Raw genomic sequence first — 16,229 nt, forward strand, 5'->3', positions numbered from 1 at the left:
ATGGAGCATTTTAGTTACGAAGAAAGGTTTAAAAATGTAAATCTCTTTTAGTTCGGAAAAACGGCACCTCAGAGGGAATTTTGGGGCCAGTACAAACCTTTATCTGGAAATCTATTCATAAATAGGGCTATACATAAGACACAAGGTCATGCATTTAGGCTGGAAGAAAGGAGATTTAATCTAAGGCTAAGGAAAGGTTTGGTTTTTTTTTTTTTACAGTAAGAGCAATGGATATGGAATTCTCTGCCTGAAGAGGTGGTTTTATCAGAGTCCATACAGATGTCTAAACAGCAATTGGATAAATACTTCCAAAAGCAAAACATACAGGGATATAATTTATAATTAGTGGGGTAATAGCTGCTTGATCCAAGGAGAGATCTGACTGCCATTTTGGAGTCAAGAAGGATTTTTTCCCTAGTTTGTTGCAAAATTGGAAGCGCTTCAGTCTTGTTTTTTGCCTTCTTTTGGATCAACAGCAAAAACATATGTGAGGAAGGCTGAACTTGATGGACACAAGTCTCTTTTCAGCTATGTAACTATGTAATACACACACACTGCATCCACTATACACACATATACACACTGCATCCACTATACACACATACATATACACACTGCATCCACTATACACACATACATATACACACTGCATCCACTATACACACATATACACACTGCATCCACTATACACACATACATATACACACTGCATCCACTATACACACATACATATACACACTGCATCCACTATACACACATATACACACTGCATCCACTATACACACACACACACACTGCATCCACTATACACACACACACACTGCATCCACTATACACACACACACACACACTGCATCCACTATACACACACACACACACTGCATCCACTATACACACACACACACTGCATCCACTATACACACACACACACACTGCATCCACTACACACACACACACACACACACTGCATCCACTATCCGGACACTGCAAAATACACAGACACTGCATTCACTACACACACTGCATAACATAATGATTTTGTTGGGGGTGGGGAGGGGGGGGTAGCCTTTCATCCCTTGGGACGGCCCTGCGCTAATGCATAGTAAAAGGACGATCTGGTGCAAAGAATTAAGAGCTGTGCAAAAGCAGGGCAAGGGAGGGTACATTGAGAAAGGGAACATGGACCAGTAATGTTTGTGTTTGTATGTGCTCTTTGATAAATGCAGGGTGGACTAGTGAACACTGCATCACCACTTTATTACCACCGTTTGATTTTAATATTAGGTTTATTATGGGAAGCAGCTGTAACTGCCAAGAAAAAGGGCAGCAAGCAAGCATGGTAGTTCCTGCATTTGTCAAAAATAAATTCTGTGTTCATTTAAAGGAAATTTTGAGAGCAAATGCAAGCTCCTCCCGTGTGATAGGTTGTTTAAAGGAATCACAGTTCTTTTGAAAGGAATCACAATCCATCCTTTACTTTAAAAAGCTATTTTTCGAACAGTGCTTCATTGCCAAGAGTGAAGGGTCTTCCTACGCTTCAGCCACTTCAAATGTTGGGATGTATGCATCTCGACACAGGGATGCTTTCAAGGGAATTGTTTGGGAGGAAAAGTGGATGCTTTCCAGTGTTTAAGATAGATCATGCCCTGGAAAAAGAAGTAATCTTGGTTTTGGCATTTATTTGTAATTTTTATTTTATTGTAGAAAAAAGGTACACGGATAAAAAAGTCTTCCAGCTTGGAAGAGTCAGAAGATAACCTGGATCGTCAAGGAAGCTTGGCACGGTCATCTGTACATTACAGCAGGTACACCCATTTTTTGAAAATCAAGGATACATTTGCAAAATTTGTATTTATATTTTTGGATCTGCCCTTTTGGATCTCTTTCAAGTTACTGGTAATCTAGATATTATTTAACCTTTTCTTTCATCCTATTAGCACTATGAGACTGCTCTAATGCTTTGCTTGCTCTAGAACGTCATTGTTGGCTGACTTCAGCCAGCGGTTGAGTGACATGTAGTGAGTTGTTTGAAAAATATGTCAGGATTAAACAATAGAACCCAATTGAAGTCTTGACCATCTAATGTAGAACTGCTTTATGTGTCATAGAGTTCCTATTATAGAAAAAATTACAGATCTAAGTCAACCCTTATATGGTTCTGTTTATTCAAGGGAAACTATAGGCACCCAGACCACTTCATCTCATTGATGTGGCCTGGTTGCAATGTCCCTGTTCCCTTAACCTTGCAATGTAAAACATTGCGGTTTTTGAGAAACTGTATAAAATAAAAGGTATAAAATGTCCATGTTGAAAGTTCCGTGGCTGAACCTTTAAATGTACCATTGAACTTGGTAAGGGTACACTGGCATCATGTCCACATGGATTACCATGGTTCACTTCAGTAAATTCTTAAAGGATTACGTAAAGTACCATAACCTCTTCAGTGATTTGAAGTGGTCATGGTGCCTGGAGTCTTTATGTGCAGCATTTTGCAATGAAACACCACACATTCAGAGATTACCCCTAAGTTTTCAGAGGTGGAGTTACACATTTCCGGGCTGGCCAAAAACAACTTATGTGCAAAATTGGAGTCTGACACCTGCACTCACAGCATGCTGGCACCAGACAGCCTCCCTCTATGCCACCTCTGTCCTCCCCTCAGTCCGGCCTCCATGACCTCTTTCCCTCGGGCAAGGGGAAGTGACGTCAGTGGAGGAAAATTGTCCTGAGGGAGAAATTGGCCTCAGCACTGGAAAATGGTAAGTGCAATCATTTTATTTTTATTTTTTTAAAGAAGGGAGTGGACCAACACTGAAAGGACTATCCCAACCAAAAGTAGCATTTTATGAAAACATTTGTGTTTGGTTGGAGAAAGCCTTTGTTATTTTTGTGCTATCATCTCACCTTGGTATTGGAGTTGAACTATAGACAACTCAAGGTTTAGAGGAGTCCATAACAGTCACCTTTTTAACCTGATGTGTTTTGTATTTATTCAACAGAATAAACCGGCAGAAAAAGACCATGAAGCTTTCTAGAGCTTTGTCTGACCTCGTGAAGTACACAAAATCAGTTGGTATCCATGATGTGGAAACAGAAAGTAAGTTGTAGAAGTTTAATAATTTAACTCATTTAAAGTTTAAAAACAGAAAAAAAAAACATATATAATAATGTAATTATTTGCCACTCTGCACTACAATGCAAGGAATAAGCCCAGCCCTCTTAACCTATCATTGCTGTCCAACGTTGAAGGGACTAAAGCCAAACTTCTCTTTCCCATTAACTGAGCCAGGCTGTAGGTACTAGGAATGCTGAGTTGTGTCTGATTAAACTGATTACACAATATTGGAGTACACCACCAAGAGACTATTTTGCCTCATAACCATTAACATGAGCTGTCGGGGTTATGGATTGCTTATTTAATCATAAAAAAGCAGAAAAGAGGGGGCGGGGCTGGACCGCCGACGGGATCAGACGCGTCTGTCTGAGCTCCCGCTTTGGGGTCCGAAAACGGCGCAAACTGAAGGCGAAATCTCCCTAACCTACCCGCAACAAGACCTTACCCGATCGCCAGATCCTGAGGTACGTGGGGATACCCTTAAAGCGGCCCTCTGTAACCCGACTAAGGCCCGAGGCGTGAGGAGCTTGAGCCGGGACGAGACGGCCGCTCTCCCGGGTCTCCGGCCGGCGTCTGGCGTCGCCCCCCCCCCTCTGGACCGGGGGGGGTCATCCCGGTCTGCACACACACACGCAGCGGCTCATGTCAAGCCACGACACGCGGGGCCGAAATCTACTACCCTGCTACAGGATACTCTCCGACAGAATCCTCCAAAATGGCCACCACGCGCCAGCCACATGTGCTCCCCACCGCAGGAGCCACTACCCAGCGCAGCAGATCAATGCAGCAACCTACCTTGGGCCTTGCATGACACAGACCAAAGGGGAGCCAACCACACACACAGCGAGTGGGAAAAGAAAACCCAACAAAGACCTCCGCGCCAGTGGAGAACGCCACTACTCTCATGGGGCCCATAATATCTGCCTGAAGGGCGACTTCAAGGGCTGTGCCTGCAGCCATGTTCTTCCTGTGAAGAGTTACGCAACAAGTCTTTTCCAGACTGCATCGCACCCTTAAGAGCAAACAGCCCGCCAGCACGGAATATGGACTGAAAACGAACCCAAGCAAGTCCGTCAAAGCACAGTCTAATCTGACCACCAGGACTCTGCAAGGTCCCATCCTAAGGACTGATCCAGCAGCTGCCCGGTACAGCCCTACTACACATGGCTAAATGGCACCATACAGCTTGACAGCGACACGCGCTGTACCCCAGCATTGGGCGCCCGGCGGACATATACAGGCAATAATGATCAATAACTGGTCGTGTGCATTTGGACTAGAACACCATCATTGCTCCGTGTGTTTGTAGCACTAAGGTTAACTCACTAGCCGTTAAGATTAAGCAGCACTCAGTATAACCAGTAACATACACTTTTTTACATGACAGATTTAGCACCCTCTACGCCGCATCATGCTCATCTCACTCACCTGACAACATATTATAGACACTAGCTTTTAGATTGCCTAGCACATATTACAATTACAGACTGTACTCTAGTACCACCATCACACTCAGCAAGAACTGCTATAATACTATCGCTCATTAAGCATGATTGATAATGATCCCTGCCTCTAGATGAAGCTACCGGCAATATGTATGTTTTTATGATCCTTGTGTTACTGTAATGCCTTACTTTGACCAAGCATGTTCTCATTTAAAAAATTGTGCAGCTCATCTTGACCTAATGTGTTTCACGTTGTCACTCAACTTTTGTCTCGAGTCATGAAGTCAATAAGAAAGCTTGTACCTTAACACTGCACTCAAAAATAAAGAATTTAAAAAATAAAAATAAATAAAAAAAGCAGAAAAGAGGAAAAATAAAGTTGTATTTATAATGGGCAGAGACAAAGGGTTAGCAATATTTTAACTGTGCCCCTTAAGAACTATGCATTGTATAATCTACTTATTTTTCAATTAAATGTTGTACTGTATGGCTTCACACAAAGTCAGTATGTCTTGTCCTACTGCACCCTACTGCACCCTACATTATGTTTTAGCATTTTATATTGGGCAGTAATACCATAGACCAAGCAATCTATTTAGAACACAAAACAAGCAGTGAATGCATGACAACCACTTGGTTATTGATCAGTCAGACACGTCTATTTGTTGTTTTTATTTCTAATGACCGATATACTTGACAGCACTTGCTTGTCTTTTCCAGTCTCTTCCAGCTGGCAGGTTTCTTCATTTAGTGAGACGAAAGCTCATCAGATCCTTCAACAGAAACCGATGCAGTTTGTTCGATTCAACCAGCACCAGCTATCTCGCATTTACCCATCATCCTACAGAGTTGATTCCAGTAACTACAACCCACAACCATTTTGGAATGCCGGATGTCAATTAGGTAGGTATCAATTTGACAGTCTCCCTAGGATTATATGTTGATTTGTTGCTGTAGAGCAGGGATAGGCAACCTTTGGACTACATCTCCCTTAATGCTCCTATAGCCATAATACTGCCAAAGTATCGGAGGAGATGTCCACAACATCTGGAGTGCAGAAGATTGGCAACCACTGCTTGTAGGTTTTATTCGTATGACTCTTGTTTCATGTCTTGAGTGGTGTAGTCGTTATCCTACAGCTCTATCTGTTAGTCACCATGGAAGTAGTTCCATGGGGGGAGAAGGGGACACAGTGATTACAAACAAAACCAAAAAAGGCAAAATAGCCACAGATTGTATGTTTCTTTGATAGATTAGGTTATTAGGGTTACAGAAAGGGATGTTAATGGGGCCAATGGTTTAAATAGAAAACTAAAAAGAAAATTAAAATTAAGAAAAGGCAAAATACTTTCAAACAAGCATTCAATGTGAAACACAACCTTTTAGTCAATAAATTCTAATGTTCTTTATCTACTAAACGCCGTTGATATCCTTTCCTGTTCTTCTAGTGTTTCCTCATGGTCCTGTAAACATCCCCTTTGTGAGGATATTTATGGGAAATCATTATTATTGATTTTGTATTAATTAAAAATATTTTTTTTATAAAAAATTATTAAAATTAATATAACAGGGGTTGATATGTTATTGGCGCTAATTCCCAACTATTAATTTAAAAGCAAAGAGTTCCCACTATTTAACTGTTAGATCTAGAGCACTTTGTTCTAATTTAATACTTCATACATTACATTAAGATCACAACTTTTTAATAAAAATTATAATATTTATTTTGGCAATAAGTGTAATTGTACATGGTAATTGGTGAATAGTTTTCAATAATATTGAACAAAATATGGCATAGTACAGTATCACAATCTCCGTAATTATTTCAAGCTCTTTAGAGTGATAGGATTGTTGGTTCATGACAAATTCAATCAACCGTGTTAGTATATGGAATATTTTCTTCATACACTATTGATTGGGACATGCAGCAAATAGAATGTTACTATCTGTTAAGTTATAAGGAACCCTATGAGTTTATCAGCATATGGATTATTATAATTTAAAAACAGAATTTTTCAGGATATTAAAATACAATCTTAGCTTTTTACTTCTTAGTACGATTTACAAACACATATGGATTGTTTGCTTACTGTAAACACCATTCAGACAAAGCTGGACAGAGTTTGTTATTTACTCAGGTGATCTATACACAAAGTTCTACGACAATGTTTTACCAGCTAGCCCAGAAGGTTAACCAGCTCAGTTCTGTTTTCAGAGTAATAAATTATGATTAATTCATTCATCCAGTAACTAAATTCTTGCAGGTTTAGTTATAACAGTTCTTATCTGGTAAATATTCCCTAGATTGTTATAGGATTAATATTCCTGGGTAACTGTTGATATTCTATTTTTTTTTTTATGTCATGATTTTTATTAATATTCCCGTCTGCAGTTTCAGATATCAATCTTTATCATGAGCTATCTTAAAACCCAATCTGGCGGATTTCGTATCCACTTTTACACAGAAAGTATTAGCTTTTAGTTATGTAATTTTATATTTAGTATAATTTGCTTGTATTTACCGATAGATGTTCTGGATGTTATTTTTAAGATTGTTTCAAGATGTCTTCTTGTCTGTCTCTTGTCTTGTGTCCTATCTCCTTTCTCCTTCTGTGTCTCTTTCTTTGTATCTTTTAGCTGTCTTTCTCTCTGTGTGTATATCATGGGGTTATTTGTCATTCCTTATCTGTTAATCTTCAGACCTGGTCCAATTACATTTTGGGGCAAGTCATTATGTTAATGGCTGTTGACGTAATTTTGATATATATATATCTATATGTCTCAAACAGTAGGTGGAGCTGTTGGCTTACGTCAGGAGTATTACCAGCTATTATCATATAGGGTTAAACCTTGTTCAGGACAATTTAGGAATGTTTAATTTCTAGATGCTTTTAGTCAGCAATTCTTCTTTCTATGTGGACTTTGGTTGTTCAACCAATGTGTCCTTGTTCGCCTAAGTATTATGGCAATTGCAGGATATTTAAGCTAACTTAATTTATCTCATTGCTAATTACATTTTTTATATGTATATAGTTTATATATGTGTAAATTGCTAACTTAGGATATATCACACTATATTTCTATTTTTATACATAATTAAACTTAATTTATATACCTCATAGCGATATGTGTGTTTGCTGAACATGTACTTTTAATTAACACATACTTGTCTTATCTTTAATTAGAAATGGATAAAATGCCTAGTAATCCCAGACCCCTACATAGATGAAAAAAGGAGGTGTTCTGAGAATAATGGACATAGATTGTGGTCAGGAGGTGGTGCCAGTCCACCAAAGGGCTTGTACCCGGGTAAATGTACGGAGGAAATATTTTATACTGGCAAAAATAATAATGGATATGAGCAACTTGGAGGTCTGTACCTACAAAGTCTTACAGTGATGCAATGTGTATATACTGGGAAGAGAGAAGGGTAGCAAAAGGGGAAAATTGCCCCCTAATTACTTATATAGTGGTACTCCTGCAAAGTAATCACTTGATAACTGTCTTTATTAGATTCTTATTAGTAGCAAGATATAACCAACTAAATGTCTCCCATAATGGGCAAACCGAAAGATTCCCAAAAATACACTTGAAATACACTTTAGCAGTAAAAAATCAGAGAAGGGGAAGTATTATGGCTACAGTATTATGGCTACAATGTTGCAGTCCGTAGCGCAATTTAAATAACCCCTTTGGTATGAGTTATATTCAAATGGAGGTATGCATAAGAGGACTGCAAAAAGCTCCTCTATAACTTTGTAAAAAAGAAAAGCTATACACTAGTCCCTAGTATCCTCCAAACACCTTTTTTCACCTGTTTGCTCACTTTAGGGACACCTCTTCACTATGGGTATTTAGACCCTTAGGTTAATCATAATTATTTTTTCCACTTAGCACAGTGCCGTTCTCACAGTGAATGCGAAGGCACACTAGGCAGTATCGGTCTGTAGATTGAGTTATAGATTAGAACACCCTCGAAGGTGTTTGGAGGATACTAGGGACTAGTGTATAGCTTTTCTTTTTTACAAAGTTATAGAGGAGCTTTTTGCAGTCCTCTAATGCATACCTCCATTTGAATATAACTCATACCAAAGGGGTTATTTCAATTGCGCTACTGACTGCAACTCTTCCCAGTATATCCACATTGCATCACTGTAAGACTTTGTAGGTACAGACCTCCAAGTTGCTCATATCCATTATTATTTTTGCCAGTATAAAATATTTTCTCTTGTCTTATCTTTAATTGACACCGATGTATTTACTCACTGTCTGGCTCTTTTAGCTGACAGGATCATACTTTGAGAAAAACATCTTGTTTCTTCATTTTAGCACCTCATGGCATATTGGCTAAATTGCGTTTTTGCTATTATGCATGTATTTTTTTTTTCACACACTATATACGTATTTCCTTCCTGCACAATATCTCTGACACCTTCTGTAACTCTAATGACCTAATGGGTACTAAAAGTGTTAATATCAGGTGTCATATTTACTATACTTCTAATCATGGCATCTGGAAAATGTATCATTTGTTTTGTTTTTCCTCATAGTTGCTTTAAATTATCAGTCTGAAGGAAGAATGTTGCAATTAAACAGAGCCAAGTTCAATACTAATGGAAGCTGTGGTTATGTTCTGAAGCCGAAATGCATGTGTCATGGTAAGTCAGTGGAGAAGTATCTTCCCATTTATCAAGAGAACCAACAAAACTGTAATGTTTTGCTGTGAACATAAAACTACTCTAGGCATTTTGAACATTTTGCTGCGTAGTTCTACTTAATTCCCATATGTCTTTTTTTTCCTCACTTTCATTACACTCTCTTTAATTGTCTCCAAATGTTATTTCATCTCAATATTATCCCCCTCCATTTCTTTCCATCACTTCATTAAATAATTTTGTTTTCATTTATGCATCCTCCTAATTTAATTTCTTCCATTTCACCTTTCCTTTCATGTGTCTGCCTGTTGGTTATTTATTTTATTTTCTCCTAACATTCTGATTGCCAGTTTCACCCATCTGTGTTTTCTTGTTTCCCATTATACATTTCTGCGGAATACAATGCGAGAATCATATACAAAGTTCTATGCCATGTTTCTGTTTGCATACAATCCATAAAGAAAGGACAATATAATACAAAGAAAAAAAAGTCTAATGCGAAAAAAGAAAATGTTTGTAGTAGGGTTGTGAAGAGAGCAAGGGGGTGGGGAAAGAGTTGGTAGAAAGGATTTGAAAAGGGAAGGCTGTGTTATTCCTACTGATGTTAGGAGCAGTCGTACAGCCACCACCACTGCTAATCCAACCCAATACTGAAGGCACATCAGTGGGTCACGTTGTGTCAGTAACCCAATAGGCACAGAACTGGGATATGCCTACACTTGGACTGTTGGTACGCATTGAGAATTGAGTTTGGAATTACTGTGCTAATCTAAACATGAGTTAGCATTTTGTCCAGCTCAATGTATAGATAAATATGTAGTTAAACTTCTCAGTAGGTTAAAACAGGCCTCTCTTGTGTCACACATCAGAGCCAAACCCACAAACAGGCTAGTCCAAAGCAAAACAAAATCCCCATAATAAACAGTACTTAGTTTCTCATGTGCCAATTTGGCTAGACATTGTATAGCTCAGCTCACTATGTAGATTTCATGCTCTTGATGGTTTAAATTCCAGGTGCCTTTAATCCCAATTCCGAAGATCCGTTACCGGGTCAGCTTAAGAAACAGCTTGTTTTGCGAATAATCAGTGGACAGCAGCTTCCAAAACCAAAGGACTCCATGCTGGGTGACCGTGGAGAGGTAAGAGAATTGCAGGTGTATCTTTTATTGGTACATTAGAATTAGTCAGCATTTATAAAGGACACTGGTGGTCCTATAATAAGAATTATAGCACCTCATAGAAGTGTGTTTTCCCATTCAAAAACCTAAAAACTATTTAACCACCTATAGTTTGCTTCCAGTATATTGCAGCCTTTAGAATTTGAAAACCACTGATGAAAGAAAAATATTTGTGATTTTTTTTTTTTTTTGCTGACTTTCTGTTCTACCTACCATGATAAGACGTCATTGCCTAATTACTGCCTATAGCACTTCATACACTCAATACTGAACCAAAAACCATAAGGGAACCACAAAAGTCATACAAACAAAATGACTGAGCTGCAAGTGTATCAGAAACAAACAAACTCCCTTTAAATCAATTATTTGCCCGTCCTTTTCTTGCTACCTGTTTATTCAATGCATTTATTAAAACGTATGTTTGCATTGAACTGTCAATGTTTGTTATAAAGCGCAACTGATACGTTTTTGTCAGCATTTTATAATATCTTCAACCCAACAAACATATTTTTTTTACATTTATTTTTTCAAATAGTAAGCAGAAACATGTTTCAAATGAAGTTAGGACTTCCCACTAACATAACTAGTTTGCAATGTTAGTCATTTTGCTTATATAGTTGTAGTTTTTGTTGTTTTTTTTTTTACTTTTTTTTTTTGTTGATGATTCCTCTTTCTATCCAAATGTGATGATAAAATCAATAGTTAACACATTGTCTAAAACCTACCTTGTTCCTATTTTTTCTTCCCAACAATACAGCCCTTCCTATATATTATTATTTTTTTATTTATTTTTTTATCATTGATCTCTGATATATATTCCTGATCTCAATAGACAAATCGTTTTAATCCTCCTATTTTGGAAATAACATTCATTTTTACCGTGTACCATATAAATGAATCCCACGTTATTTTGTAATACGCTTTTTTACAAATAATGTGCTATAGGCCATTAGGCAATGGACATCGTGCTACATCTTGTGATTAAGTGTGCTGTTACTAGGCACCGAATTTAGCGATTGTGATGAAGGTAGGCTGACGTTTTTAATAAAGTATGAGATTGTCTAACATTTATCCAGCGTTTACGTGAAGATTTCTATTCCACTTGGATGTTGTAGGAGCTTATTGGCTTTCCCATACTTCACTGTCTTTGTTAGTGAGTTTTCAGATATATATATTTCATCTCTGACCAGGAAAAGCAGGGAGGAAACTGCCCCTTTTATTCTCCCTACAAACATGCCTAGGAATAAGAAAAGGAATGGGTTTTGAAGGAAATATTAATCTCAAACTAAAAACATGTTCTATTAACAGTATTTATATACAGATTAATTCAAATAATTCCAGTGTTCTATGTGGTCATGAACAAATGTTTCCATGTGTAAACTCCCAAGTGTGCAAAATTGTAATTTGTATTTCTTTGAAAAAATAAATGAAAACAAAATACATTTTTTACAAATGTAAAATAAAAATATCTATATATTTTTATGACTTTGATTATGTCTGATCTTTACATATGGTTTTAGAAAAATGTATGTTTTGTTACAAAAATATGTATTATCCCCACATCTTAGATATATGATATTGAATTTCTCCCATAATGCATCTTTTTAATTTCTTCTTAATATAGCCTGTTTCCCAGTTATGGGATTTTAATGCCTTTGAGTGCCTTTTGTGATAAATATTTTATTTTTTATTTTTCAATTGGGATATTCAAGTAATGTTTTTTATCCCCCTTCTTGCCTTTAGACCTTTATTTGTTTTGGAAAGATATTTGTCGGATATAGGTCAGTAGACAGAATAACACAAACCATCCCAGCATTTTACTCTCATATAATACATACAACAGATAACAAAAATTTAAGATACTTTGGTGAAGTGAAGAGCATTGTATAGACCTATTTTAGTGACCGTTTGGACACCACCTCACATCCTACACAGTTATCAAGATAAATTGTTTTAATATATTTTAGTCCTATTTCTAAGTCTCTAAACATAGGTGTAGGGAGGTCCCGGAAGGACGAAGAAAACCACCCTGGCTTTCTGATTGACAGTTGGGGAGGCATTTCTAATTCTAATGATGAGTGTACATTTCTCAAAGAAATTTGCACTTTTATAAATTAGCTTTTAAATGGGACACTCAATAGACATAAAGCACTTTAGCTTGCCAAAGTGCATTATTGGTGTAGAATGGTCCTATAAATACCACACACTGTAAGACATCGAGCATAATTTATAAACTATGGCAGCTAGAATGATTAAATGTTTAGCACTATACATTTAAGATAATAAAGACAATTATTAAAAAGGTTTTCTTTTTGTTTTTAAGCCAATGACCAAGTTGCCTTCTTCAATCACATTTTGTCAAACAGTAGAACCATAGAGTAGAAAAAAAAAATCAGGACTAGATTCCTATTACGTGACTTCAATGTGCCTAAAGATCCAATAGTTTTTTTTTATAGGGACTGGAGCAATTATCTGTTTCTGTGGTAGAATCTGTATTATTATGGGATATTTGACTTTGATTTCAATTCACATTTAAAACGTGTCTTTCTCTACCCTAGATAATTGATCCCTTTGTAGAAGTTGAACTCATTGGTTTGCCAGTGGACTGCTCCAAAGAACAAACTCGGGTCGTTGACGATAATGGTAAGATGCTATCATAAAACCAATGTAGCCATGACTGTCTAACTGCGTGAGGTTAGCCATGTATTAGGGCTTTATATACATGAAGTGTTAGAAATATATTGTTTAATAGGTTTGTTGATCTGTTTCCGCAATCTGTTGTGAGTAATGCTGACTTGGGACGAAAAACGTTGTTTCAGCAATCAGAGAATATATGTACACTGGCCTCCCATTCATTGCTTTTAATCTTCTAAGTCCCATGAACATACATGTATTCTTCCTATGTTGACTAACAACTGCACAATATAACATGTAACACTTGGTCTGGAGATGTCTATTTAAATTATGTAAAAGATAGACTAATTACAGAAGCCAGTATTGGCATTACTTGAATTATGACTGTGTCTATACTTTGCCCGTAGCTTATGTGAGCGTTTATCATTTTCTGAGCTGAGCTGACTTGTTTGTGTCACACACAAAGAATTGGTGCATTGAAACACAATGACACCATAATTAGTCAAGTCATTAATGTATACTGTTGCACTAGCCAATAGAGGACAATGAAACAAAGTGGAATGGATAGATGTTTAAGCAGGCTGTCTGATGTATGTGCAGCCAATATCATGAATATTTCCAATTGGCTATAACCACAATTTTGTTTTAAAAAAAGTAAAGTAAATGCAGATACATATTACTCAATGTAAATGTTGATATGCCTGTATTAGGCTGCAATAGGCTTGCTTTAACAAAGTCTTTCTTGGAAGGGCTGCCGTTAATGCCTACAGGGCTTGATCATGATATGATGTTCATATCTTTTTTTATTTTTTTGAGCCAAAATTCCATCCTTTTCTCTACCTGGCCGCCATTTTGGGCAGCAAATCATGAAACGAAGAATGCTTAGATCTGACAGTTTTAAAATGTGCGTTATTCAATTTCTATAGCGGCACAATTCTATTGCTAGACAAAAATGTATATATTATGAATTAATCATTATTTATCAGAAGCCAATATAATATTTTTTTTCTGCAATTTCTACTTTCCAACAGTTGGTGCCAAGAGGAAATGTTGAGCCCAGTAATAGCAGATAGAATGTATATTGGAGACTATTTCAGTGCATAAAGATTTGTGTCTAACCTTCCGGTTCCCAAGGTGTCATCTTTTTATATTTTTGGAATGTTCAGAGATATATGTTGATGAGGGAATGTTCAACTTCATTATAAATTGCTCCAGGTGAAACTCATTATATATATCAGTTTGACACGGTTTCACCACACATACATTTTCTGAAGGTGTAAAATTATGGTAAATCTAATAGGATTATTTATTAAATTAAGAATTCAAACGGAATTTCACATTTCGGGACAGAGTAGCTGACCTGCGAAGCATAGCAAATTGTTATACTTTTTCCAGTTTGGCTATTTTGACCTTAAATATGACATTCACTTTGGATTCCCACTTTGTCAATATTCCTGACTGTTTTCTTTGCGTAATATATATATTTAATTATCTTCCATTTCAAGGCTTCAACCCTATGTGGGAAGAAACTCTTGTGTTTACCGTCCACATGCCAGAAATCTCGCTTATACGTTTCCTCGTGTGGGATCACGATCCAATCGGCCGTGACTTCATTGGGCAGAGAACGCTTTCTTTCAGTAGCATGATGCCAGGTAATGGTTCTTTCCATAAACAATGTTTAAATCACATCTTTGTTTTCTTGCCCCACTCATGACCTGTCATAGATCCCAATTCTAAGTGAGCTCTTTTCTTACCCTGGTGATTAATTCACCTATTTATTTAGCAACCAAAGAAAATGTGTTGGGGGCTGCCTCTTGTAAAAACCCCAGCCTCCCTCAGGGAGCATACATTACAGCATGCATTTTCTATGGACATGATTGTAAGATATCATTAGGAGGTCTATTCGTAGAATAGGAAAATTATCTTTTCTGTTATGTTTTTTGTTTTTTTCGGCCCCGATACACCCGTTAATTCGCCCGTAAGCGGTATTGATTATTGATACAGTTCCACCTACTGGGATTTCCGTGCTCTTTTTAATTAAATGGATCTAGTAGTCTTTTAGAGATATCTTTTTCTTTTTTCTTAGTTTTTAAAGAATATTTCATACATCGAACCGTTTCCCATTTACTTTAGCTCAACTTTATTCACATGTCTGATAAATTATGTGTGCAAGCTTCTCGACTTCAACAGAAATGACCACATTTGTTTTCCCGTAGGCTATCGGCACGTTTACCTGGAAGGTATGGAAGAAGCGTCCATCTTTGTTCATGTAGCAATCAATGACATCAGTGGTAAGGTGGGTACCTCCTGATTTTTCTATATGGATCATGATTAAAGGTTCAGAACTGCGTATTGCATTGGATCATCATAAAGATACGGATATAATGTAACCCTATGTAATGCAAGCATTTTTGTTAATGTGTCTCTTCTATATTAACCTTGGTATTGCTGTTCAATTTCTCACGTTGCCACATCCTTTAGAACCTTCTCTATAACTTTCTTCCTTGCTCTACAATAATATAATCTGAACATTGGAAGCAATGTACTATAAGGTCCCGTGCCCTGCAATGTATCGGCTCCACTAGTTGAGAGAGATTTTCGTCTCTAATTTAGTAACAGTTAAACATAAAATATATTTACACAGCATAGAATATATTTCACTATCATACCATTTAATGATAATGACACCATGATATGGGAAAACACATGGGACTGTGTGAATGGATTATTCTCTGTGATCTCTTTGCTTGGAACATGCTATGGGGATTGGAAGGATATTGATGAGTTTGGACACGATATTCCACTCCATTCCTATCCACAGAACACGGCATTGGAAAATCATTCTGGGAATAGAGTCTCAATGGCAAATCCTAGTAGTTCCCCAGAGATTGGGAATGGATTTATGCACTTAAAAGGGGGTAGAACATTTTTTATTTTTTTTTAAACTACAACTCCTATGTTACCAAGGGAAAACTATGTCTAGGTTGGTCAGTATATACAAATAGTCTATAACAGGGGTGCCCAAAAGGTAGATCCCCAGATGTTGTAGAACTACATGACCCGTGATGCTTTGCATGTCTTTATAATGCTTTAGAATGACAAAGCATCATGGATGCTGTAGTGTTAAAACATCTGGGGATCTGCCTTTTTGGCACCCCTGGTCTATAATATACATCCTATAATAAAACCAATCCAGCTCTTT

At 37.1% G+C, this 16,229-nt stretch overlaps 1 protein-coding gene across 6 annotated transcripts in view; it reads left to right on the forward strand.

The window, feature by feature from the left end:
• The window catches only part of PLCH2 (phospholipase C eta 2), a 555,068-nt gene that overhangs the window by 510,354 nt on the left and 28,485 nt on the right, over window positions 1–16,229 (forward strand). For all 6 annotated transcript variants that reach the window (XM_063436484.1, XM_063436487.1, XM_063436486.1 and 3 more), the window contains 8 exons: window positions 1,705–1,805; window positions 3,000–3,097; window positions 5,281–5,463; window positions 9,111–9,218; window positions 10,230–10,354; window positions 12,952–13,036; window positions 14,533–14,679; window positions 15,244–15,323. In XM_063436484.1, the coding sequence (XP_063292554.1) occupies window positions 1,705–1,805; window positions 3,000–3,097; window positions 5,281–5,463; window positions 9,111–9,218; window positions 10,230–10,354; window positions 12,952–13,036; window positions 14,533–14,679; window positions 15,244–15,323 (927 nt within the window). The remainder of the gene's footprint in view (window positions 1–1,704; window positions 1,806–2,999; window positions 3,098–5,280; window positions 5,464–9,110; window positions 9,219–10,229; window positions 10,355–12,951; window positions 13,037–14,532; window positions 14,680–15,243; window positions 15,324–16,229) is intronic.

The sequence above is a fragment of the Pelobates fuscus genome, chromosome 11, assembly GCF_036172605.1.
Source record: "Pelobates fuscus isolate aPelFus1 chromosome 11, aPelFus1.pri, whole genome shotgun sequence".
In the NCBI taxonomy this organism is placed as follows: Eukaryota; Metazoa; Chordata; class Amphibia; order Anura; family Pelobatidae; genus Pelobates; species Pelobates fuscus.